Here is a 24239-nt window from a genome sequence, read left to right on the forward strand (position 1 = left end):
GCAAGGGAACGGTGTCAACTAGAGCCTGGTGCGACAGCCTAAGCAAAGGTAAGAAGTGTGCGCCCCCCTCCCCCCCCATGTTAAATAAGCCGCTTATGCATAACAGTGTGGCACACATCTGTAATCCCAGCAGGAGGTAGAGACAGGAGGATTGCCTGGAAGCACATGAGCCAGCTAACCTGAAGGAGGCTCCCAGTGGTTCCCAACCCTCCTAACGCTTTGATCCTTTAATACGGTACCTCCTGTTGTAGGACCCGACCCCCTCAACCATAAATTATTTTGTTGCTACTTCATACCAGTAGCTTTGCTACTGTTACAAATTGTAATATAAATATCAGTGCTCTCTGGGCCGGAGAGATGGCTCGGAGGTTAAGAGCACTGGCTGGTCTTCCAAAGGTCATGAGTTCAGTTCCCAACAACCACATGGTGGCTCACAACCATCTATAATGAGATCTGGTGCCCTCTTCTGGCCTGCTGGCTCTCATGCAGGCAGAATACTGTGTGAATAATAAATAAAGAAATCTTAAAAAAAAAAAGTGTTCTCCAATAGTCTTAGGCAGACCCTATGAAAGGGTTGTTCAACCCCTAAAGAGACCGTGACGCACATGTTGAGAACCACTGCTTAAAAACCATGAGTGCAACGGGAGCAGAGGCCAGGCCTACTTCAATCCCTTTCACGCTAATCATTAACAAATGGTTTTACTTTTGTGGTGTGTGCATGTGTGTGGACATTCGTGACCCACACATGCATGCCACATGTGCATGTTCACAATCATTTGAGTGTAAGTAAGCGTATGTGTAGAGCTGGGGTAAACCTTGGGTGCCATTCCTCGAGCACTGTCCACAGTGTCTTTCACCGGCCTGGATTCACATAGTCTAGGTCCCCGGCCAACGAGCCCAGGGCTGTCTGTGCTTCCCCAGCACTGAGATTGGATGAAAGCGTGACTAGCTCTTTTATTCCTGGGCATCGATCTTGGGCCTTCATGCTTGTGGAACAAGCACTCTACCAACGGACCTACCCATTGAGCTGTCTCTCCAGCCCTCACGAACGGCTCTAGATATGTGCTTTTCCCTTCTGGTCCAAGTGAGACCCAGTCGCCACACAGTTCTGTTGTGTCGGTCTCCACTGTACTAAAACTGGAATTCAGTTCAACAAACTTTACTAGCGTTTAGCTCCCCCAAGGGAGAGACAGATCCACCGGACACTAGGCCACTCTGTCAAGCGCCCACACAGATCTTTCTCTACTACTTGGGTCTCCTGAAACTAGACTAAGTGTTCTCCATCATCAACTCTGTGAGTCCTCAAGAATCACACAGGCTTCCAGACAGCCAGGACTCTGAGGCCATTATCAGCTGATGGTTTCATTAGCAGTAGGAAGAGACATGAGCCATTTCCTAGACAACCCAGAAGAGGTGACACCTGCGCGTCGGCAGAGCCCCAAACAAAGCGAAAAGGACCCAGGGAGACCCTGACAGCCCGTCTATTGCTGGGTTGGTTTGGTTTGGTTTGGTTTCCGTGCTTGCTCAGAAGAATTCATGACGTCTGTTAGTAAGTATGACCAGCAGATAGACCGTGAGGACAAGAACAGGGAGTCCCTTCCCGACACCATCAGAAGGGTCCATCTGCTTGGGGGTGGGGATGGCTGTGTCCTCTGTCACAGGATCTGCTTGGGGGTGGGGATGACTGTGTCCTCTGTCACAGGATCAAAGACTCCAAATCAGAGCAATGAGCACAGTGTCTCTGATCCACAGTCCAAGTACCAGGCCCCAGGAGCCACTCTCTCCTTAAGTTATCACCAACTTCAGAGGAACAGCAAGATAAAGGAAAAAGAGTGAGGCACAGAATGGCAGGACCTGGGGGTGGAGGTGGGGGTGGGGGATGGGGGGTCCTCACGATGCCATTTATCACTTGACTCTAGACGATCTATCTCAACCCCCTCCAGACGCCTGTGTTTCTACATGAGAGTTATGAGAACCCCCTGAGGTAAAACATAGAAAACAGAGTTAGAAAAAGTGAACAAGAGATGGCTTTCCTGGTAAAGGTGCTCGCCTCCAAGCCTGGTGACCCAAGCGCTATCTCTGGGCCCCACACAGTAGGAGAGTATAGACTCCTGAGGGCTGCCCTCCACTCTCCACATATGCTCTGAGGGGCATGTATGCCTCCCCACACACGTATCATACACAAGTAAACAGTAAATAAAAACAAATAAGTTTAAACACTTTTAAAGAAAATAGAAGTTTGAATACTAGTCATTATGAGATAGAAATTTTTGTACCAACTTGACTGTGCCATGACATTCAGATACTTGGTCAAATATTACTCCAAATACTTCTTAGTCCATACAACTGTAGAGTATAGAAAAAGTAAGAATTTTAAAGCGAGAAATAAGAGTATTGGAGGAGAAAATAAATCATTCTCCACTAAGACAGCAGTGGTGCCAGGTGGTAGAATTTACTTTGCTATAAGAGTGAAGACTTCATGGAGCCGGAGAGACAGCTCGGTGGTTAGGAGCACTGACTGCTCTTCCTAGAGGACCAGAGTTCAATTCCCAGCACCCACATGGTGGCTCACAACTGTCTGTAGCTTCAGGCCCTGAGGACTTGATGCTCAGAGACATGCAAGCAAAACACCAATGATCAAAATATGATTACAAATCATTACAATAATAATTAATGTTTTAAATCATTTAATAATCATTTTAAATGTTAGGAGGTTTTTGTTTTTTATGTTTTGTTTTGTTTTTTGTTTTTTTGAGACAGGGTTTCTCTGTGTAGCCTTGGCTGTCCTGGACTTAACTTTGTAGACCAGGCTGGCCTCAAACTCACAGCGATCCGCCTGCCTCTGCCTCCCAAGTGCTGGGATTAAAGGCGTGCGCCACCACCGCCCGGCTGCTTAAAAAAAATTTTTTTAATGAAGGCATTTGATAAATAATCAAAAAATGGAGACTCCCCTTCCCAAAAAAAGGAGCCTTGCCTTACACACTGAGTCAGATACAGAAAGTCAGTGTGGAGCACAGAACCTAAACATTCTCACCTTCTTCCTTCCTGGTACAGAAGGAAGCTCAAAGGCAGAAAAGCAGCTGACCTGAGGACACAGTTAAAAACAATAAAATTCTTCCAAATACACTCCCCTGCCTCATACGTTATGGTCTTGCAGGCCCCAGACATTCATGGGAATGCTTCAATAGCAAAATAACCGTAGAGGGATTTTAATTCAGAACATGGCTGTTCTGGCAAGAGATCACTTCCAAAGACCTTCTAGGTCTGTGTGATCCAGCTGGAATACAAACATGCCTTTAATCCAGGAGACAGAGGCAAGCAGAGCTTAGTTCAAGGCCAGCCTGGTATAGAGCAAGTATCAGGTAAAGAAAAGCTCAGGTCCAGGTGTGGTGGCACATGCCTTTAGTTCCAAACAAAGGTAAAGTTAATTTGTAGAAGGAAACACCCATGTTTGAAAGTGGTGTCCAATTGAGTGGCAGAAAAGGTGACGAATCACAAGAGATTTGACAGAATAGGATATGCCCAACTCTCACAAGGAGAGAGAGGAAAGGGAAGTTACTTAAGAGGCAGTTTTACAGAGAGAGGAAGCAATTTTACCAGGACAGTGATAGAGAGATGGGTTGCAGAGAGAGAACTCAGGTGAAGATGGAACAGGCCAGAAAATGAGAAGACAGAAGATTAGAGCAGATGCTGAGTTAGTTTGAGGCCAGGCAGAGCAATCCAGGCTGAGAGAGAAACCAGATTGAATAAGTCAGTTGGCGAAAGAGTTTGAGCCAGAACAGCTGAGTTGAACCAGCCAGCCCAGAGCTCAGAAAGAACAAGAAAGGGTGAGTTTATTAAGCAGTAAGTCCCAGAGACTGAAAACATTCTAGGCCTAAGTTAGATTGTACAGAGGCTAGAAACTTCCAGGAATCGGCCTGGGTTAACAGAAGGAGGCAGTGAGCCTCCCAGACAACAACTGAGCCAGGAGAATAAAAGATACTTTTACAAATACCACTAGTAGGCAGAGAGCTTAGAAGAGGCCTAGGGCACGGAGAAGGTGCAGGGAGCTCAGCCTCTAAGTCAGCAGGGTTGGTGCACAGATGGACTCACAGACACTGTCACAGCATGCATGGGTCTATCTGCGTCAGACGGGCTCCTACAGCCGAAAGGAGAAGAGGACATTTGCTCCCATCCTAAAAACTGTCTCCAATCAATAACCTCTTGCAATGAAAATTTAGTTTCCTTCAAGGGGGTCTCGCTGGGAAACAAACCACCCTTAAGGACGCCCAGCCTTGGATGTCCAACAGAAAAGGACGGCAGGGACATCTTTGGAGGGTCCTTCTCTCATAATGTCGACTCAAGTTTTTTCTTTTAATCTTACTTTTTTTTTTAAATTTTTACTTATGTATACATATTTATACAATTTTTTCCTGTTTTTATCCTAGAGGTCCTTTGTGTAAGGCTTCCAGCTTAGTGTTTTTGTGGAATTCCTGAGTGTGCAAATGAGTACGTCTTTGAGTATATATCTGTTTCTTGTGACTTTTCTTGGGCTCCTTTCCCTCTGTTTGCTTGTTTTGTCTTATTCTGGACAGAAATGGAGTGGATCTGGATTGGAGGAAAGGTGAGAAGGAAGTGAGATGTGTAGCGGTAGGGGAAAACAGGAACCAGGATATATTATTTGAGAAAAAGATATTTTCCAATAAAAGGGGAAAATACCTGTTTCTCTCTCACATCAATATGTACACAATTAGGAAGAATCCACCCAAAAAGTTATGTCTTAAAAATAGAAATAAACAAATCAAACACATTTTGGGAATCAGTGGCCCTGCCCTTCAGGGGAAGGTGTGACCATCTTCCTAGCCGTAGGCAGATCTGGTTGTAATGATGTGCCCTCCAGCAAATGGCCAGGGCAACTTCTGCTCCTGCCTACGAGACCAGCCAGTTCCAGCTCTAACGGTTCTTTCTTTCTCAACACTTAGCTAGAGGCTTCCAGATCGGCAAGCAAGGAGGTGGCCTTTCTGCTTTCTCACAACTGTCTCCCTATGAACCTCGGTGGCCCGCGCTGTGGTGGGCTCGCGGGTCCACGACTGCCCCCTTGTGGCCATATGACTAACTTCTTTCTCCTCTCCTGGGGTCTGAAGTTAGGCATTTCCAGCAAGCTGAGATACTCAACACAGCTGTCTCACCACCTCAGATGTGATGACTTTGATATTAGTAACGAATAATAAGCACTTAACCACGATCCAGATGTGTAATCAAAATTGTACTCAGATTGTCCCCTTTAAGGCTCACACAAATTCTGTGAAGTCTGGGGTCCTGCAGTTCACATTTCCCAGATTGCTCGACTCTGGGACACCCAGTCCCCTCTTGAATATTTTTAAATATTTTTATTTTAAATTATATATATATATATATATATATATATATATATATATATATATATATATATATTTCACCATATACAACACACACACACCCTTGGTGCCAGCAGAAGAGGATTCTGGATCCCCTGGGACTGGAATTACAATTTGTGAGCTGCTATGTGGGTGCTGAGAATTGAATCCTGGTCTTCTGGAAAAGCAGCCAGGCCTCCTAACTGCCGAGCCAACTCTCCAGCCCGACCCCCCCATTCCACCCACCCCACCCCCACGAATATTTTTAGAGCTACTTTGCACCAAGCACTTTCTCCCTTCCGTCTTGACCCACGATTCTTCTCTAATTTCCACAGATTTGCATTTCTAGCAGCAGGTGTTTCCTAGGACATCCAGGGCAGTCTGACCTGGAGTTTATGCCAGGGTGTCACTGGTATCCCAGACTGCCCCAGGACACTGCCCAGAAAGAGCCAAGGTTTCTAAAGAGACTGAAGGAACAGGTCACATGGGACAGGTCACAGAGGAAGTCGTGTGCGGGGTGGGGGTGGGGTGGAAGTGTCGGGAGGCACTGCTCTTCGGCACTGGAGACTGGGGGCTGGCTCGCTCCCAGCCGCGGTTATTAAAGAGCCTGGCCTCAGGCTCAGAACGTGGTGGGCCCTGGACAGCCAGAAACCAGGCCTGAGATTCTGGGGAAGTTTTACTCCAGACGCCTCCTGGCCGACCCAGCTAATCTCTGTGCCGCATGTCTCAGAATGAAAAAATGAAATAGGAGGACGAGGAGGACGAGGAGGACGAGGAGGACGAGGAGGAGGAGGAGGAGGAGGAGGACATGACTGCTTCTCAGACAGGGAACACATTCTTATTGCGGGTATGAGGGAGAAAGCAGGCAGAGGGAAGAATCCAGGTTGAACATGGCTAGCCGACCAAACCAGACCACGGGAAGGGTGGAGTGCGAGCAAGAGAGGAGCCAGCGACCAAGGCGGCTCAGGCCAAAATGCCAAGAGAGCACAGGGAAGACAAAAGTACCGGGTAGCAAAAATGGCTGGATTATATAAGGAGGGGCAGCTGGGGAAGAGCAGCCTAGGCCCTGGGCTGGAGAAGCTTAGGGTAGGGGGCAGGGTTTGTCAGCCATTCCCCGGAACAGATAGGGACTGAGGGATGCTGGGAGAACCTGGCACTCAGGTCTGCTTTGGTATGTTAAATAGGCCTGGTTTAAGGTCTAACAGGAAGCCTGGGGAGCAGGGAAGCTGAGAGCCCTCCGGCCCGGGCTGTCCTCCTTCCCTGTATTCCTTCTCAGGAACACAGCAAGGACTTCACGCCAGCCAACACCAAATTACGACTGCAGGGAGGGCGGCCATGGTGCGGAAACTCAGCGCCACAGCCTCCTGCACCAGGTGTGGTTGCCTCGTCCATCTTCATCTGAAAACAAAATGGTGCCAGTATTTAACGAGCAGCTTGGGCGTGGTATTCAAATGACACGCGGTATAAAAAGCCCTCAACACGGTGAATGGCATGAAGCCAGCTATTATTATTAAAAATAACTGTGCAATCTACGTTCAAAGTAAGCATCATTTTTTTTTTTGCCAAGAATTTCATGTGTTTCCTGAGAGAGTCCGGTCTAACCCAAGTGCCATACTAATGTTTATCGGGCACATGTAAGCTGGCCCCGTTCTATGAGCATTATGTGAAAAACTTTATTCCTCAGATCCACCCAACGATAGAGGGACTGCTGCTTTCTGTATTTGACAGACTAGGAAACCAAGACATGTTAATGACCTTGCCTCAGATCAGAAAGATCACTTAGAAGGAGGGCTGGCCATGCAGCTGTGTGGTACGGTGCTTGCCTAGCATGCACAAAGGCTCCAGTTCAATCCCAAGCATCAAAAAACCAAACCAACCAGCAAACAAACAGCCGTAGTAAACAGCAAAAACAGGGTCAAATGCGAAGCAGTCAGGTGTCGGAGGGCCTCCTCCTGGGCTGCAGGGGAAGGGAATGAGACAGCCAAGCTGCACGGGGGCCACGCCCACCTCTGAGTCATCCCAGTTTCAGTGTCTGTGGTGCTGAAGCCAGCACAGTTCAGCCACTTTAGAAGAGAGTTCAGCAGATTACTAGGTTCTTCAAAAGCCAACTGTATTCCTATCATATAACCGAGCTCCTCAGTATTTATCCAAATAAATCAAACACTGATGCACGCGCGCACGCACACGCACACACACACACACAGAGCAAGTGATTATTTGTTCGTAACAGCTTTATTTATGACTGCCAAATTTTGGAAGTAGCCAGGGTGCCGTTGAGTAGGTCGGTGAATAAATAGCCCACGTATCCAAACAGAATTCATTCAGTGTGAGAAAGAAGTGAGCTATCCAGCTGTGAGAAGATACACAGAGGGCATAAATCACATATCTGAGAGAAAGAGGCCAGTCTGGAAAGTGACATCACATACAATTCCAACTATACGATAGTCTTTAAAAAAAAAAAAAAGGCAAAACCATGGAGCTAGTGAAAAACTGTCAGCGGCTGCAGGGTGGGAGAGATTGAAAAAGCCGGGAACATCGGTTAGGGCACCACATTGTCACCACAATGGTGGGTAACATTGCCCCCACGTACTTTTCAAAAGCCATAGAATTCACCAAACCATGAATGCTAAATGTAAGTGATAGTGTACTGTTGTTTTAAATGAAAATCCCAAATCTTCTATTTTACCAATAGGCACTGAGGAGACAGATGCTGAGGTGAAAAACCTTCTACCTCACAGAGGCAGAGAAAGCACCCAGCTGACCTTCCTACTCAGCTCACATGCTGACGGAAAAGGCCTGAAAGGCTCACTAACTCAGCTGACAGCCCTGGAGGAAAAGACAAAAACCCCAAGGCCAAAGGCTTGCCAGTTCAAAAGGCAAAGGCCGAGGAGCTGAAGACGCTCAGGAGCTAGAGAGCCAAAGAGCCCAAAGCTAAAGATCTCGTTCTCCTTCTACACGCTGTCTGCAGTGCCCCTCGACCCACAGTCCGTCGTCGTCCCCTCCCCCCCCACCACTCTTCAATCCCTGTCACCTGGTTTCTTGCCCCGCCCCTTGACCTAGGGCTAACGTTATTAAATCCTGCCTACAGAGAGCTCTTGGGTCATAGGTGTGTGTTAGGTCTGGCTGAACCACACCGTAATCACCTGTTTATAACAAACAGAAAGCTCTTGAGTTATAGGTGTGTGTTAGGGCTCAACTGCACCAAACAAAAGACAGGTTTTTACAGTTCACAATCTCAGGGATCACAGTGGAACCAAATACCCTGCAACAATGAATGTCCGGGGAGGTTTACCAGTTGTAGGTTACACACCACTCTCATAGTGACTGGTTTGAAGTGTGTTTTCGGGTCTCCATTGCTGTGAAGGGACACCATGACCGAGGCAACTCTTATAAAGGACGACGTTTAGTTGGGGCTGACTTACAGTTTCAAAGTTTCGTCCACTATGTCATGGCGGGAAGCATGGCAGCGTGCAGGCGGGCATGGCGCTGGAGAAGGAGCTGAGAGCGCTACACTAGGACTGGTAGGCAGCAGGAAGGAAGACTGTGGCACTATGCCTGGCTTGCGCTTCTGAGACTTCAAAGCCCATCTCATGCATACTTCCTCCAACAAGGCCACACCCACCCCAAGGCCACTCCCACTCCAACAAAGCCACTCCCACTCCAACAAAGCCACTCCCACTCCAACAAGGCCACACCTCCTAGTAGTGCCACTGGTATGGACATGTGGGGCCCAGTTTTTATACAAATCACTACAAACTGAAAGGGACAGGAAGCATATGAGAAATCTCTGAAATTCCACTCAGTTTTGCCACGAACCTAAAAACTGCTCTTAAAAGCTTAATTTTATGAGCTGGGGATGTAGTTCAGTGACAGAGTACTTGCGTAGCATGTGATCCCCTGCGTTCAGTCCCCAACACCACAAAAACAGGTAAGTTTTCTAATTTAAAACGAAACAAAGCCCAGTGTGGTGGCGCACACCTTTAATCCCAGCACTTGGGAGGCAGAGGCAGGTGGATCGCTGTGAGTTCGAGGCCAGCCTGGTCTACAAAGCGAGTCCAGGACAGCCAAGGCTACACAGAGAAACCCTGTTTGGAAAATCTGAAAAACAAAAACAAACAAACAAAACGCAGCAGTCTGGCCCCAGAGCAATCTCTACAACCAGTACGCTATCCCAGCCCACAGCTATTAGAACTAGAGGAGGAGAAATCCAACTTCTGATAGAATTTAAAATGAAAATGTGGCGTGGGGGGAGGGGCGCTGAACAGGGAGATTGTTAAACAACGGACACAGAGCAGCTCGCCACCCAGGCTGCCGGAGCCACTCCCGCCTCACATGTGTCATTTGATGACAAACACCTGAAGAGTGGCACCAGCACCCCCAGGGCCGTCTGGACAGGAGAGCAGCTGTGAGTCACCTGGAGCCTGGGACCATCTCAGGAAGGCTCTCATTTGCCTGAGCAGCGAGCAGCTTCCACTCTCGCAGGTTTTTGTTTTGGTTTGGTTTGGTTTTGGTTTTTGGTTTTTCGAGACAGGGTTTCTCTGTGTAGCCTTGGCTGTCCTGGACTCGCTTTGTAGATCAGGCTGGTCTTGAACTCACAGCGATCTGCCTGCCTCTGCCTCCCGAGTGCTGGGATTAAAGGCGTGCGCCACAACAGAGTTGTTCTTCCCAAGCCTGTATTTCTGACCAAAGAGCACAGTTTTCTGGACCATTCTTCAAAAAGCCAAATAAACAAACACCCCCCCCCCCAAAATGCCAGCTAGGGGACCTGTATGGAACATGGCTTTATGCCCCAGGAAGGGAAGTATAGAACACTGCAAGGTACTTCCTGAGCAAACAGGAGCAGCTTGCCAAGCTTTTCTAAGAATGCCATTCAGTGGCAGCAAAAAGCAAAACATGCGCTATAAAAGAAGCAAATGTCTATACGGGAAGCCATGCTAGTTAGTTCTCTGTTGTTGTGACAATCAACTCAAGAAGAGTCAGCTCAAAGGAGAAAAGTGTTTAGGCGTATGGTTCCAGTCTGTGTGGCCACTTGGTCCTGTTTCCTTTGGGCCCTTGACGTAGAAAAACCTCATAACAACATCTGCGGTGAATCAAAAGCAAGACCAGCCAGAAAGGAAGAGACAAGAGGCTGGAGAAGGCCTTTCCCAGTGCGGGGGCCTAATTCGCTTAGGTTCCCAGGAGGCCTCAGTCTCCTGAAGAGTCCACGTCCACAGGACAGCACCACAGAGTGGTGGCCAACGCTCCGTCTCCAATCCCAAGGATACCGGAGACAAGAAGGAAAATGTGCCTTTTTCTATCACACTGGGAATGGGCAGGGGCTGTAGGGAGCGGGTGGTACACCGAGAGGGTATGGAGTTGGTGGTGAAAGTGTTAGGTCTTTCAGAAGCCAACCTGGAAGCTGGATGGGCCAAGGAAAGGGGGACACCACCTCAGGGCCGGCCAGGCCCAGCCATTCGAGTACTCTGGAGTAACCCCTTACAGCCCACATCTGCTGACTACACTAATAACAACACAAAGCAGCTTCCTTGTGTGAAATACTTTGAACTCATTATCTTCATGACCTCAGGTCAGGCCCATTTGGCAAATAAGTAAACTGAGGTAATAGGCTGTACCGATCCCAGGCAACAGCAGAACGGACATGGAAACATAGTATCTACTCTGCCCAAGCCGCCCCTTCCTGCTTGTCATGTCAGCCCCTCACAATGTCTTAGGAGGATATGCAACCCGAAGTGGGTTGGGACTGTGTTAATGTTAACTTCGGGGTCTAGAATTTGAGTTAAAATTCAAACAGCGATGTATTTCTCAAGCTTGATCTCCAACCCATACTCCACACTTAGCCTGTCTTAGTGGAGGCTGTGATGATTTGTAACACATTTCCTAAGAACAAACACAAGGATTCCTCCAGCTGGTTAGATTCTGTGAACTCCTCCAGGGCCCCTGCTTCCCAACAATTCCGTCAGTGATGAAGCGCTTACTAAGACGTGCAAGTCCCTAAGATGCACAGGATGTCCACTCTCCAGTGGAAAATGTAACAATGCCTTCTAGATACAAATTGTATTGAATAAATCCTGGGGAAAAAAAAGCAGAGAAGGCATCAGGTGTAGTTCAGTAGTAGAGTACTTGCCTATTCTGCATGAGACAGGGGATTCTGTTCCTGAAGAAGAGGGAGAGAAACACGACAGACAGACAGACAGACAGACACACAGACAGACAGACAGACAGACAGACAGACAGACAGATGTGTGAGCTCATGAAGCCAGTTTCGAGTCACATCATTTCAATATCAACTCAACAGTGTGTATAGGCTGAAAGGTGACAACCAAGGAGAGACCCTGTCTAAAACCAGACTGTGCTGACCTCCCCTTATGCCTGCTTGTCTACGACTATATGAAAGCACACCAGGCCCAAAGATCTGCTCTACTGTTCTGTTCTTGCATCCTCTTCCTGCACACTAGATGTGTCCAAAGCTTGGAGGATGCTCCATGAATTCCAGAGGGTTCTAAGTTGCTACAAAGTTCTATTTACCTGATAAGAGCTGCTCTCAGACTAGAGCAGGCATCTACCTCCCTGAGAGAATCGGCATGACGCCAGACACGGCGGACGAAAGAGAAGCTGTAGAGAGTGTTGGGAAAGCCGTGATGGGGCTAAGTTTCCTCTCTGCTCTGTGGTGGAGCTGAACTGAAGGTGTGTCTGACTGGTGGATGGCCTGTCACACGCCCAAGCTCCTGGGGTCAATTCCCCACACCAACAATACAAAGGCGTAGAAGTAAAACTTCAGCCCAGACCCACCTGCCAATCCCCAACTATCTGCATATTTAGGAGGTAAACTCTGTGGATTTCTCTTCTAAGCCCCCTTCCCTCGACACTCACCAAGATGATGGAAGGAAGGAAGGGAGGAAGGGAGGGAGGGGGCGGGAAGAGGGAGACTGCAGGACTTCATGGGTCCTTTGTAAGACAGTCAAATCAAATTTCACATGTCCAAACCCAAAGCTCCCTTCACAATATTAACCCATCAGCCCACCAACTATTAAGAAGTTTTAGAAATATCAAGTCTTCTTTTTCAAATTTTGCATGATGCATTGAGACAAGGTCCTGCTTTGTGGGCCCACGCCGGTCTTCAACCTCAGTCCCCTGAGTGCAGGCAGCCGGGAACAAATGCGTACACAATACAATCAACTGCAGCAAAGGGAATCATTTTTTATATTGCTTTTATCATCATCATCATCATCATCATCACCACCACCACCTAGATACGGGATGGCCATGAAGTCCTATGACAGCACATGTGGAAATCAAAGAACAGCTTTGTAGAGGTCATTTTCTCCTTCCATCCTGACATGGGTTCCAAAGACTAAACTCAGGTCTCCAGTCTTGTGCAGACTAATCCACTGAGCCATTTTTGCTGGCCCAGAAACTCTTTAAAGGCCAGTTATCTGTGGAGTATTTCAATACTGTGCCACCCACTGTATTAAATTGAAAGAAAATCTTCCCCAAGATGACAATTTGTTCCACTGAAGAATGTAATATCCTAGCTGTTTAGTCTACTTGGTGAGTCAGTGGTACAGTCCCCAGGAAGAATAGACTGGCTCCCAGTGACACTGACAGCTCAGGGTCCCTCAACCTGAGAACAAGCGACACCAGAGTTAGTTCTCGGTTGTGGGGAGGGTTTGTCCTGTACACTGTAGACTATTCATCGATACCCATGGCCCTCCCCACTAAACAATGGTGTTTTTCTCTCAGCTACTATAGCCAACACTCTCTTCCTCTACGTGGGACAATTAAGCAGGCATTTCGCTGCAGCCTTTAAGGGACTCATGTTTCTGTATCAGAACCAGCCAAAGAAGCCAACGTATCCAAGTGTTACCAACTGTGTCCTGGAGGAGTGAAATTGTCGCTAGTTAAGACAAAAGACGTGAGGGTGAGGGATGGCTCAGCAGTGAGGAGCACAAGCGCTCCTGCAGAGGACCCAAGTTTGGTTCCCAGCGTCACAACAGGTGGCTCAGAACTGTAGCTCCCAAAGCTCGCAAAGAAATGCACAAGGTCTGTTTTCCAAGGGTGGATTTTGCATCTGTGGATGACGCCTCAGGGTAGTTAACGTTCCCTTTGCTATTTATTGTTGAACCAATAAAATGTATGAGCCAGAAGTAGGAGGAGGAAGAGGAAGAGGAGAAGAAGGAGGAAGAGGAGGAGGAGGAGGAGGAGGAGGAAAGAAGAAAAACGAAAGACAGACAAGACAGGCAGGCAGACAGTCCAAATTCAGATCAGAAATAAGTCTCTTAATAGCCATCTTTGGTCTCGGTACTGAACTCTACTGCCATCTTGTGAGCAGAGGATGGTAGCAACCACCTGAACTAGTCAAAATCTAATTTACAGAATATAGTAAAAACAGAATATTGGTTGGTTGGTTGGTTTTGTTTTCTCAAGACATGCTTTCTCTGTGTAGCCCTGGCTGTCCTGGAACTCACTCTGTACACCAGGCTAGCCTTAAACTCAGAGATCTGCCTGCTTCTCTTTTATTTTTTTAACTTTTAAAATTATGGAATCAGCCGGGCAATGGTGGCATACACCTTCAGTCCCAGCACTCTGGAAGCAGAGGCAGGAAGACCTCTGTGAGTTCAAGGACAGCTAGGACTCTACAGAGGAGCCCTGTCTTGAACAACCAAAACCAATAAAATAAATTTTTAAAAATCGTGGAATCGAGGGCCGGGCATAGTGGCGCTCGCCTTTAATCCCAGCACTTGGGAGGCAGAGGCAGGTGGATCGCTGTGAGTTCGAGGTCAGCCTGGTCTACAAAGCGAGTCCAGGACAGCCAAGGCTACACAGAGAAACCCTGTCTCAAAAAAACCGAGAGAGAGAGAGAGAGAGAGAGAGAGAGAGAGAGAGAGAAGAAGAAGAAGAAGAAGAAGAAGAAGAAGAAGAAGAAGAAGGAGGGAGGGAGGGAGGGAGGGAGGAAGAGGGAGAGGGAGAGGGAGAGGGAGAGAAATGGAATCAAGCTAACCAAATGCCACTCTGGCAGGCCTCTGCTTTGGTGAGCGGTTTTCATTTCAGTCTTTGTTGGTGGTGTTTAAACAGATGTGCATTTTTCCTGTGTGTATGCTTGTACTCGTAACTGCTAATACAGTTAGGGCGCTGAATGTGACTGGGCTCTTTTGGAGTCTTAACAACATAAACCTCCCACTCAAGGCCTTTTCACATTGCGTGACTGTTTAGAAAACCACTTGTGCCCCAGCTCTGGAGGGCAGCACACATTCTATCCTAATTAAGTCTGCTTTAATAAGCTGCTCACAATAATCCCATAGAGAGGGGAAGAAAAATCACCTCGAAGGATCAGGCAGCCAGGGGAGGCAGAGGGGGACCCCAGGCCAGCCCTGGAGGCCCTTGTGGTTCTTTTGGCTGTTGGCACACAACACCTTTATATTTAGGGACTTCCTCACTCCGTGAATATTGGGGCTGGAAAATATGTCCCCGTGACCGAGTCTGAAAACTCAACTCTAGCCACTCTTTTCAGCTAGGGTGGGACAAGCATCGGTGACTCCTCCCCCTGGGCCCCTGATTCAGTGGTGAGTGATGCAGAGAGGCAGGACGCAGCTAAAGCTACTCTTGCAGAAGAGACAGCCTAGGCCCAGGGCCACTGCCAGTACCATGGGTCAGAGACACAGGTCAGCGGGCAAACTCCGTCCAAACCATGGGACTTAATGCTCAGCTACTCACGTTCCTTTGGCTGGTGAGCGGGAGCCCTGTGTGTTGGGAAAAGACTAAGGAAGTGCTGTACGTTCCCAGCCCCAGTGGGTTCTCGGCAGGGATGAAATGGTGCCCCTCTGTGAGACGGGAGCCCTCTTGTTACCTACGAGGTCCCCTGTACCGCTGCATAACAGGTGCTCAGAAAGTGTGTGATGTCACTACGGAGGTCCTCAGAGCTGCGCGCTCGTCTTTATAAGAACTGGAGTAAAACACTTATCTGTGTGTAAGAATTGTATCTGCCATACCTAAGTACGTGCCACTGTGCTTAGCCCTTAGCAGATGCTCAGTAACTAACAGCCAGTAGCGATACTTCCGTGGTTATCATTCTTAGGGGCAGTGGGGGAGCTGCTTCATGACCATTTGTGGTCACCACTGACTAGGCTAAATATAGAGGCAAAGCACAGCTCTTGTCGAGAGACTGCTTATTATAATAACACAAATACGTAAAGTGAGAAGAGGGCTCAAGATAATAGCCTGTGACATTCAAAGTCTAGCAAGGCCAAATCCATCAGCTTTGTTCATATCCGTCAGAGTAGGAAATGAGTGCTGACAGGTTCCCCAGGCCACCCAGTGGGAGGGGTTGTGGATGTTCCTGGCCTGCGGCTCTGGACTCTGCCGGATGGGTGGATCCGTTACAGGGAAGGGGTTGGAGAAGGGTCGGCCTAAGCTGCTCTTTCCAAACAGCAAGCAAGCTGGTGGGTGGGCTGGGTTCTTTGATGTCTGCATCCGTTACATTTTTATCACTATCTTGCTTTTAGATAGGGTCTCACTAGGTCCGACCAAGCTGGCTGGAAACTCATTATGTGGTCTGGGTTGGCCTTGGGTTTCCAGCAATTCTTCTGCCTAGCCAAGGGCTAGGATTACAGGTGTGCACCATTATGCCGAGCCATTACGCCCTTATAAAATATCAAAGAGCACAAAGTGGTGTAAGTGGAAAAGTGAACTTTTCATCCTAAATCTCCAGGAAGATTTCTTATAAGCAAGCACCATTACTTCTTCTTTTTTTTGGGGGGGTGGGGGGCAGAGGAGGGAGTGGGTACGTTTTAAGACAGGGTTTCTCTGTCAGGATTGTCCTGGACTTACTTTGTAGACCAGGCTGGACTCGAACTCATAGTGATCCACGTGCCTCTGCCTCCTGAGTGCTGGGATCAAAGGCGTGCGCCACCAATCCCAGATGCACCATTACTACTACTGCTGCTTCTTCTTCTTCTTCTTCTTCTTCTTCTTCTTCTTCTTCTTAAATAATTATTTTTAAAGTTTATTCTATGCTCATTGGTGTTTTGCCTGCATGCATGTCTGTGTGAAGGTGTCAGATCTTGGAGTTACAGACACTTGTGAGCCACCATGTGGGTGCTGGGAATTGAACCCGGGTCCTCTGGAAGAGCAGTCAGTGCTCTTAACCACTGAGCCATCTCCCCAGCCCTGCACCATTACTTCTTAACAGAAATATTTACTCACACACAAGGATGTATGTATAATTTTTCATAAATGGAAATCACAAAAACTGTTCTGAACTTTGCTTGTTTTCTTTCTAATTTCTCCTAAGTATCTTCTCAAATCAATTTCTATAAATTTATCTGTTTGTTTTTAATAGTCATCTATAATAATATAACAAGGTAATATAACAAGTGGGATCTCAATGCCTTGGCCAGTTTACTTTTCACTTACCCAGACTCCGTGGCTTGTTGAATGAGGCACAGGAGTTGTGGGGAGGGAAATGTTCTGTTCCCAGAATTCATTCAGGAATCCAGGGTGACCCAAAGTGCTGCCATGTGACTTCTACTTACTTGCTGGCTCCTAAAGTCACCCCGGGTGACAATATGCGGCCAGTAAATGGGGAAAAGAGCATGAAAAGGGTGAAAAGCCTCTGTCCTGTTTTACAGCAAAGGTAAAACCACTTTTGCATCCATTTCCAGGAGACAGATTTTTGTTGTTGTTGTTGTTTTGTTTTGTTTTGTTTGTTTGTTTTTTGAAACAGGGTTTCTCTATGTAGCCCTGGCTGTTCTGAACTCACTTTGTAGACTAGGCTGGCTTCAAACTCACAGAGATCCACCTGACTCTGCCTCCCAAGTGCTGGGACAGATATATTTTTAAATTTAATACGTGTGTGTATGTGTATTGGGGTGTGTGTGTGTGTGTATGTATGTGTGGGTGTGTGTGCCCACCCTGACACATCACTGTTTTCTTCCAACTGGGCACTATTACTGAAGAGAATCACAAAGCTTTGACAGGCATTTAAATGGAGCTGACACAGCTCTAATAATCTGTTTTAGAAGGCTAGTCTGCCTCCCCTTTCCATCTCCTTGTTTGTCAAAGGGTAGGCATGTGTGTGTGTGTGTGTGTGTGTGTGTGTGTGTTAGCAGCAAGGGAGGCAGACCCCAGGGCCAGGGCCCCATTTCTGCTAGGCAAGCAGTGTACCAGCTCAAACATACCTTTTTAGAGTGTAACACGATGTCGACAGATAATACTTAGACGAGACATGCAAACACACAGCTGCTGCTGACTTAGCGCTCCCAGGAGCATGTCCTAGGGTGTGTTGTCCTTGCTCCTGCCATGCTGAGGACTGAGGCAGGCAGGCCTTTGTTCTTGTTGGGTCAGCTATCTCCCAGTCCCTGCTGCTTTCACACCTGTATGTGCAATGGTGTTTAGGATAGCCACACTCAATAAATAGCCCGTTACTCCAGTGTGAAGAACTGTTTAAATCACTGTACATACAAATGGAATACTACGCAAGTATGTAAAGTAATTGTGTATTTTATAGCTGCAAATGTAAAACAGTCCATGATGTGATTTTTTAAAAATTCACATGTAATCTAAAAAAAAAAAAAAAGCAAAACAAAAAACAAGTTAATCACTTGTAACAAAAAAAGAGACTATACATTCAAATCTTTATAGTTTTACCTGCATAGTGCAAGTATGGAAAAATAGAAAAATAGAAAAATTTCATTTCTACTTTACTTTTGTCACAGTATTTTATCATTGGGGGGAAAACAATAACAATCAGGAATGAGTAAATAAAAAAGATAGGGGCTTAAGTGATTAAAGACAAATATGTGAGTTGGACATGGCCTCCCAGACCTTGCCTGTCTGTTGGGCCTGTCACCAGACACTCTGGTTGCTATCAGGAGCACTTTTCACTGTCAAAGTGACTGGCTTTTGTCACAGAATCCCGGGTTATAAAGGGAGGGCAGAAGGGATCCAGAGCAGGCAGCGGAGCCAGGCCCCACTCCGGGACAGAGTTGGTGGGCAGAGACCTCCCCAGCAGCCCGCTCCACATGGGGAACAGCATCAGGGCCCTGGTGGCCTTCATCCCTACTGACCGCTGCCAGAGTTACGTGGTGGGAGACCTCCGGGAGATGCCGCCCGACAGGATGGTGGATCTGAGCGGGAACCAGCTGCGTCGCTTCCCACTGCACGTGTGCTCCTTCACCGAGCTGGTAAAGCTCTACCTCAGCGACAACCACCTGCACAGCTTGCCTCCAGACCTCGCACAGCTGCAGAACCTGCAGATCCTGGCCTTGGATTTCAACAACTTCAGAGCTCTTCCCCGGGTGGTGTGTACCTTGAGACAGCTCTGCATCCTGTACCTCGGCAACAACAAACTCTGTGACCTCCCGGATGAGCTCAGCCTGCTCCAGAACCTCCGCACCCTGTGGCTTGAGTCCAACTGCCTCACCAGGCTGCCGGATGTGGTGTGTGAGCTGAGCCTCCTGAGGACCCTGCACGCGGGGTCCAACGCCCTCCGCCTGCTGCCAGGCCGGCTCCGGCGCCTCCGCGAGCTCAGGACTATTTGGCTCTCAGGCAACCAGCTCGCAGACTTCCCCCCTGTGCTGCTTCACATGCCCTTCCTGGAGGTGATCGACGTGGATCGGAACAGCATCCGCTGCTTCCCCAGCCTGGCCCACTTGACAAATCTGAAGTTGGTCATCTATGACCACAATCCTTGCAGAAATGCCCCCAAGGTGGGCAAAGGGGTGCGCCGTGTTGGGAGATGGGCGGAGGAGACACCAGAGCCTGACCCCAGAAAAGCTAGGCGGTACGCACTAGCCAACGAGGAGAGTCAAGGGCCAGCTTCCCTCCTGAGCAGCTCCTGAATAGGCAGGCTAACAGCAAGGAACCAGCTGTCCTGAAGACGGCGGCTCTTAAGAGCGGAAGGGATGGTCCTGGCTCTTCCCAGGGCGGATAGAGAGCCAGGTGAGATGCTGTAAAGGAATACTGGGCAAACACTTGTGCTCCACAGCACCTTTTCCTAGGGGAAGGTGTGTGCTGTCGGTGGCCTGGAATCCTTAGTGACTGTCACTTCCTGTGCCAGAAGCAGCTCCTTCGAATAAGCTATTTTGAAACACCGAAGAGCAAGAAGAGCCAGGGGACACTTTGGCCTCTTCCACTATGCCGGAGCGGCTGGTCATGAGGCCAGTGAGTGCTTCAAATAAGGTATTTGTCAAAATAAAAGCTACCAAAATGCTCAGGTGGTCTGTCTCTGGCCCCTCAGACATACTTGTTTCCTTACCATGAATTTCCACGAATAGTTTCAAGAATACTGTTACTGATCTGGCTCCTGAAAGGGACAACTCTTACCTAGTAAGACCTGATTTAAAGGAAAAAGCTGTGGTTACACCGGCCTCACGCTTCAAGCGCCTTCGCCTCTGCTGTAAACACTACATGGAAGACCTCTCGGCGGAGCTGGGCCTCTCCCAACTTGGAAGTGGTTCATACAGGTTCCACTCGTTTCCCTGGGGCACCCTCAGGATTCCTAGTGTGAGTCCGGGCTGCCCTCGGGAGCAGAGCCACGTCTCCTGAGCACCCTGCTATGTTAAAGGTGGAATATAAAAATCACTTCACTCAAAACGAGCACTCTAAGTTTGACGTGGAGGGTGCAGGGTCAATAGGAAGTCTCTGCCTTTTGTTTAGACATCTCGTCTTTTATCAGAATTTGGGTATTGCTCAGAGGGTCTTTTGACAGTCAGCCTACAAACCTAGGTGTCTGGGCCATTGTTTGTGGAAGTATGTAAACTGACTCAATTTCAAATGCATAAACTTTAAACTGCTGTCCGTGATTTAATAACCTTTCCAAAACACAAGAACACGGACAAATTGTCATCTTACCTAAGATAAACCGTTTTGAGCTTTTATACAGGACTACGGGAAGATCTGACTTTCACAAGCCACATTTTGAAGTAACAGAACCCTTTCAGAAATACTCCTAAGTCAGAGGAGGTCCCCGAGTGTCACATAACCCCACAGGAAGCCTTGCAGCCCAGTGATCAGATCACCAAAAATGCCTTTACTCATTAAATGTAGTATGTTATACCCCCAGGGTCTACTAGATGGCTAGGATGTAGTCTTTTTATTAAACAGTCTATTCTTATCCAAGGTGATTGAAGCCATATACTCAGCTGATTCCTAACATAATTTGCCTTCCAAGCTTTTGCTGTAGCAGGTTACAGATTGCTTTTCGCCCAGTGTATCCTGTCAAGAGGCACAGGCCTGTCTTTTCCAGCATAAGCTGCAGTCGACAGCCATGAGCTGAGCTAACTGAGCGGGGTTCTCACTGAGTGTGCCAACTGCTCCGAATCAAACGCTAAACCACTAACATTTGGACTATGGCCAAATGGTTTTCTTCTAAATCAGTAAGCTTGCAACAAACATACCTTTCTCAAATAGGCTGATTTTGCTGCCAAAAAAATGTTTCCACTGTAAGCTTTTATATGGAGCCTACAATTCTTTGAATTCAGCGGTTTTCAGCTTCCTAATGCCTTGTGTGACCCTTTAATACAGTGCCCGTGTTGTGGTGATCCCCAAATTACAAAACTATTTTTGTTCCTACTTCATAACTGTAATTTTGCTGTTATGAAACATAATGTAAATATTTGGAGACAGAGGTTTATCAAAGGGGTCCCGACCCACAGGATGAAAAGCATTCTTCTGGTGTCTTGGAGATGGAAAGATCTCTTGTAAGCGAAATAAGAAGAAAGGCTGAAACACCAAACATTAACTGTTTTAAGTTTGGAAACCCAAAAGAATGAGGAAAACTCTTGCAGACCATCCATGCCACAGGGCAGGCTCTTAGCTACTGACTTCTTAAAGAACTTACGTAGAATTTTAGCTTGTGTCATTTGGAAAGAGGGAACTTCAAATGAGAAAACACCCTTACCAGAGTGGCCTGTGGGGCATTTTCTTGATTGGCGGTTGATGTATGTGGGGGGGGGGGGGGCAGCTCCCTAAGGAAGGTGCCACTCCTGGGCTGGCAGGCCTGGGTGCTATAGGAGAGCAAAGCAAGCCATGAGAAAGCCAGTCAGCACTAGTTCTCCGTGGCTTCTGCTTCCATTCTGACTTCCCTCAGTTGGTGGAGTATTTCCTGAAGTGTAAAGATGAATTAAATCCTTTCCTCTCTAAACTGCTTTTAGTCATGATGTTTTACCACAGCAATAAAAACCCTAGGACACAACTAAGGATTTTTTGTTTTGTTTTTTCCCAAGACAGGGTTTCTCTGTGTAGCCTTGGCTGTCCTGGACTCTCTTTGTAGATCAGGCTGGCGTCTTAACTCACAGAGATCCGCCTTCCTCTGCCTCCCAAGTGCTGGGATTAAAGGCGAGCGCCACCACACCAGGCAAACTTGTGGGTTTTTTGTTTTTTTTCAAGACAGGGTTTCTCTGTGTAGACTTGGCTGTCCTAGACTCACTTTTTAGACCAGGTTGGCCTTGAACTCACAGTGATCCACGTATCTCTGCCTCTTGAGTGATGGGATTAAAGGCATGCACCACCACTGTCCGGCTCAAATTTGTATTCTTTTGAGACCAAGTCTCAATATGATGCCTTGGCTGAGCTCAATCTGACTGCTACCTACCACTTAAGTCTACTAACTCAATTTTTTTAAACACATTAAGAAAACAAAGCATCATGCTTTTTTGTTTTTCCTATGCGGTATACCACTGTAACTTGTAATTTTACACTTAATAGGTGGGTTTTGGTAGAATAGTGGCCCATACCTGTAACCTCAGCACTCAGGAGGCTGAGACAGGATGATTTCAAGTATAAGGCCAGGCTGGGCACCTAAGACACTCTAAAAATTCAGAGGTGGGGGAGGGGCAGGGTTTTTGCCCTGAAGTTAACATAAGTTGAAAACACCATGGCTGAGAGAAGAGTCTCCCACACCATCTGGACTCAGCCTCCACTCTTGCCACTTACTGACCTGCGTGCCTGGGTTCCATCCTCAGCAACCACAAGTCAACTAAAATAAAGTCAGGACTCTTGGGCTGGAGAGATGCCTCAGAGGTTAAGAGTACTGGCTGCTATTCCAGAGGTCCTGAGTTCAATTCCCAGCAACCACATGGTGGTTCACAACCATCTATAAAGTGATCTAATGCAGACAGAGTACTGTATACATAATAAAAAATAAATCTTAAATAAAATTAGACACATCTTGCAGAGTTGAAGATGCTCCAAGAAGTCAGAAAGAGAACAGATTCCTGCGCCCACATCTTGGCAGCACCTCCCAAGTTAAACAGTAGCAATCCAGTCCTCACAGAAGTCAGCCACACAAGGGAGGCCCTGTAGCCTTACCGGATCCCAGCAACAGTACCTGATGTACCTGTTTTTATTTTTACATAATTTGGGGTTTGAGCCTAGGCACCAATATGGAGGCCAGAGGAAAACTTGTAGGAACTGGTTCTCTCCTTCAGCCACGTGGGTTTCCAGGGATTAAACTCAAGTCCCCCAGCTTCACAGCAAGCACCTTTGACCACTGAGCCCTCCTGCCAGCCCTAATAATTTCAAGGTATTAAAATACTATACTAATAGAGAGGCTAGAGAGATGACTGTGTTTTACAGTGAACCTGGGCTTGTGGCTGACAACCACTCTTAACTTGTCTCAAGGAATCCAAAGCTCTTTTCTGACCTCCTCCGGCATCAAGCGTAAATGAGGTACACACACACACTCTCTTACACATCTTTAAAAGCTAATGTATTTGTATGTACACTTAAACATACACACATGTAAAGACTATGGGCTGTCTTCAGATGCCTTCCTCTAGCAAACTTCCTATTTTTTGAGTAAGAGTAAGCGCACCACTGTAAATAAGGCTAGCTGTGGTCCCAGAACTCAGAGGAACGGATCTCTGTGAGTTCGAGGCCAACCTGGTCTACAAAGTAGTCCAGTACAACCAAGGCTACAGAGAAACTGTCTTGGGAACCAACCAATGAAATGACTAGCAACCCCAGGGCCCTCCTGATTCTGTGTCTCAAGTGCTGGATTCAGGCATGTATCATGCACTGTGCATCCAAACCCAAGTCTTCATGCTTATGTGACAAACACTTCACTGAGCCACTTTCCAGGCCTCTGCTACCAACGCTGAAAGCCCCTTTCTCCCACATGAGGGCACCTTGATGCTGCTGGAGACAATAAAACTCCTAAGCGTTTGAGCTTTAAATTCTGTGCACTTTGCAATATATTAACTTCCAGATCTAAGTCAAATGAGCATACAATTTTATGCTGATTTCCTTTCTCTACGAAACAAAAAGCCTTAACAAAACCCTAACAAGTGCCGGGCGGTGGTGGCGCACGCCTTTAATCCCAGCACTTGGGAGGCAGAGGCAGGCGGATTGCTGTTGAGTTCGAGGCCAGCCTGGTCTACAAAGTGAGTCTAGGACAGCCGAGGCTACACAGAGAGACCCTGTCTTGAAAAACCAAAAAAAAAAAAAAACAAACAAACAACAAACAAAAACAAACAAACAAAAAAAACAAAAACCACCCAAAAAACCCTAACAAAATAATCATGACACCAAATCCACTATCTGAGGAAAATGTTATCTTATTAAGGTACTGGAGGTGGACAGTTATATGACTGCTTCAAACTTGAAAAGAAAATTATCTAATGAAAGGGTACTTGCTCTCAATACCCCCTTTACTTGCTCTACCCTCTTACTTTCTCTCCCTCTTCCTCTCTCTGGGGTACCTCTACCCCCTTTTCCTCCCACCCCTCATGCTCACATAATAAACTCCTCTACAATATAAAAAAAGAAAAGGGTACTTATATAAAATTAAATCAGTAGTATATTTCATGGTATAGTACCATACCTCACGGTACTTCCACTCCAAAATATATATTGGCATGACTAAGATAA

The 24239-nt window shown here is 47.2% G+C and overlaps 1 protein-coding gene across 1 annotated transcript; it reads left to right on the plus strand.

Annotated features, from left to right (window-relative positions):
• The first annotated feature begins 17954 nt into the window (after positions 1–17954).
• Positions 17955–23788, plus strand: LRRC10 (leucine rich repeat containing 10). Its single transcript, XM_084794442.1, has one exon. It carries the CDS (start codon positions 18392–18394, stop codon positions 19208–19210), a length of 819 nt encoding a protein of 272 aa, XP_084650568.1. The 5' UTR covers positions 17955–18391; the 3' UTR covers positions 19211–23788.
• Positions 23789–24239: the final 451 nt, after the last annotated feature.

Source organism: Acomys minous, assembly GCF_964271855.1.
Source record: "Acomys minous genome assembly, chromosome: 9".
Classification (NCBI taxonomy): Eukaryota; Metazoa; Chordata; class Mammalia; order Rodentia; family Muridae; genus Acomys; species Acomys minous.

What these genes read in the sequence shown, in the direction of transcription:
- LRRC10 (XM_084794442.1), top strand. Translation starts at nt 18,392, where the DNA reads ATGGGGAACAGCATCAGGGCCCTGGTGGCCTTCATCCCTACTGACCGC.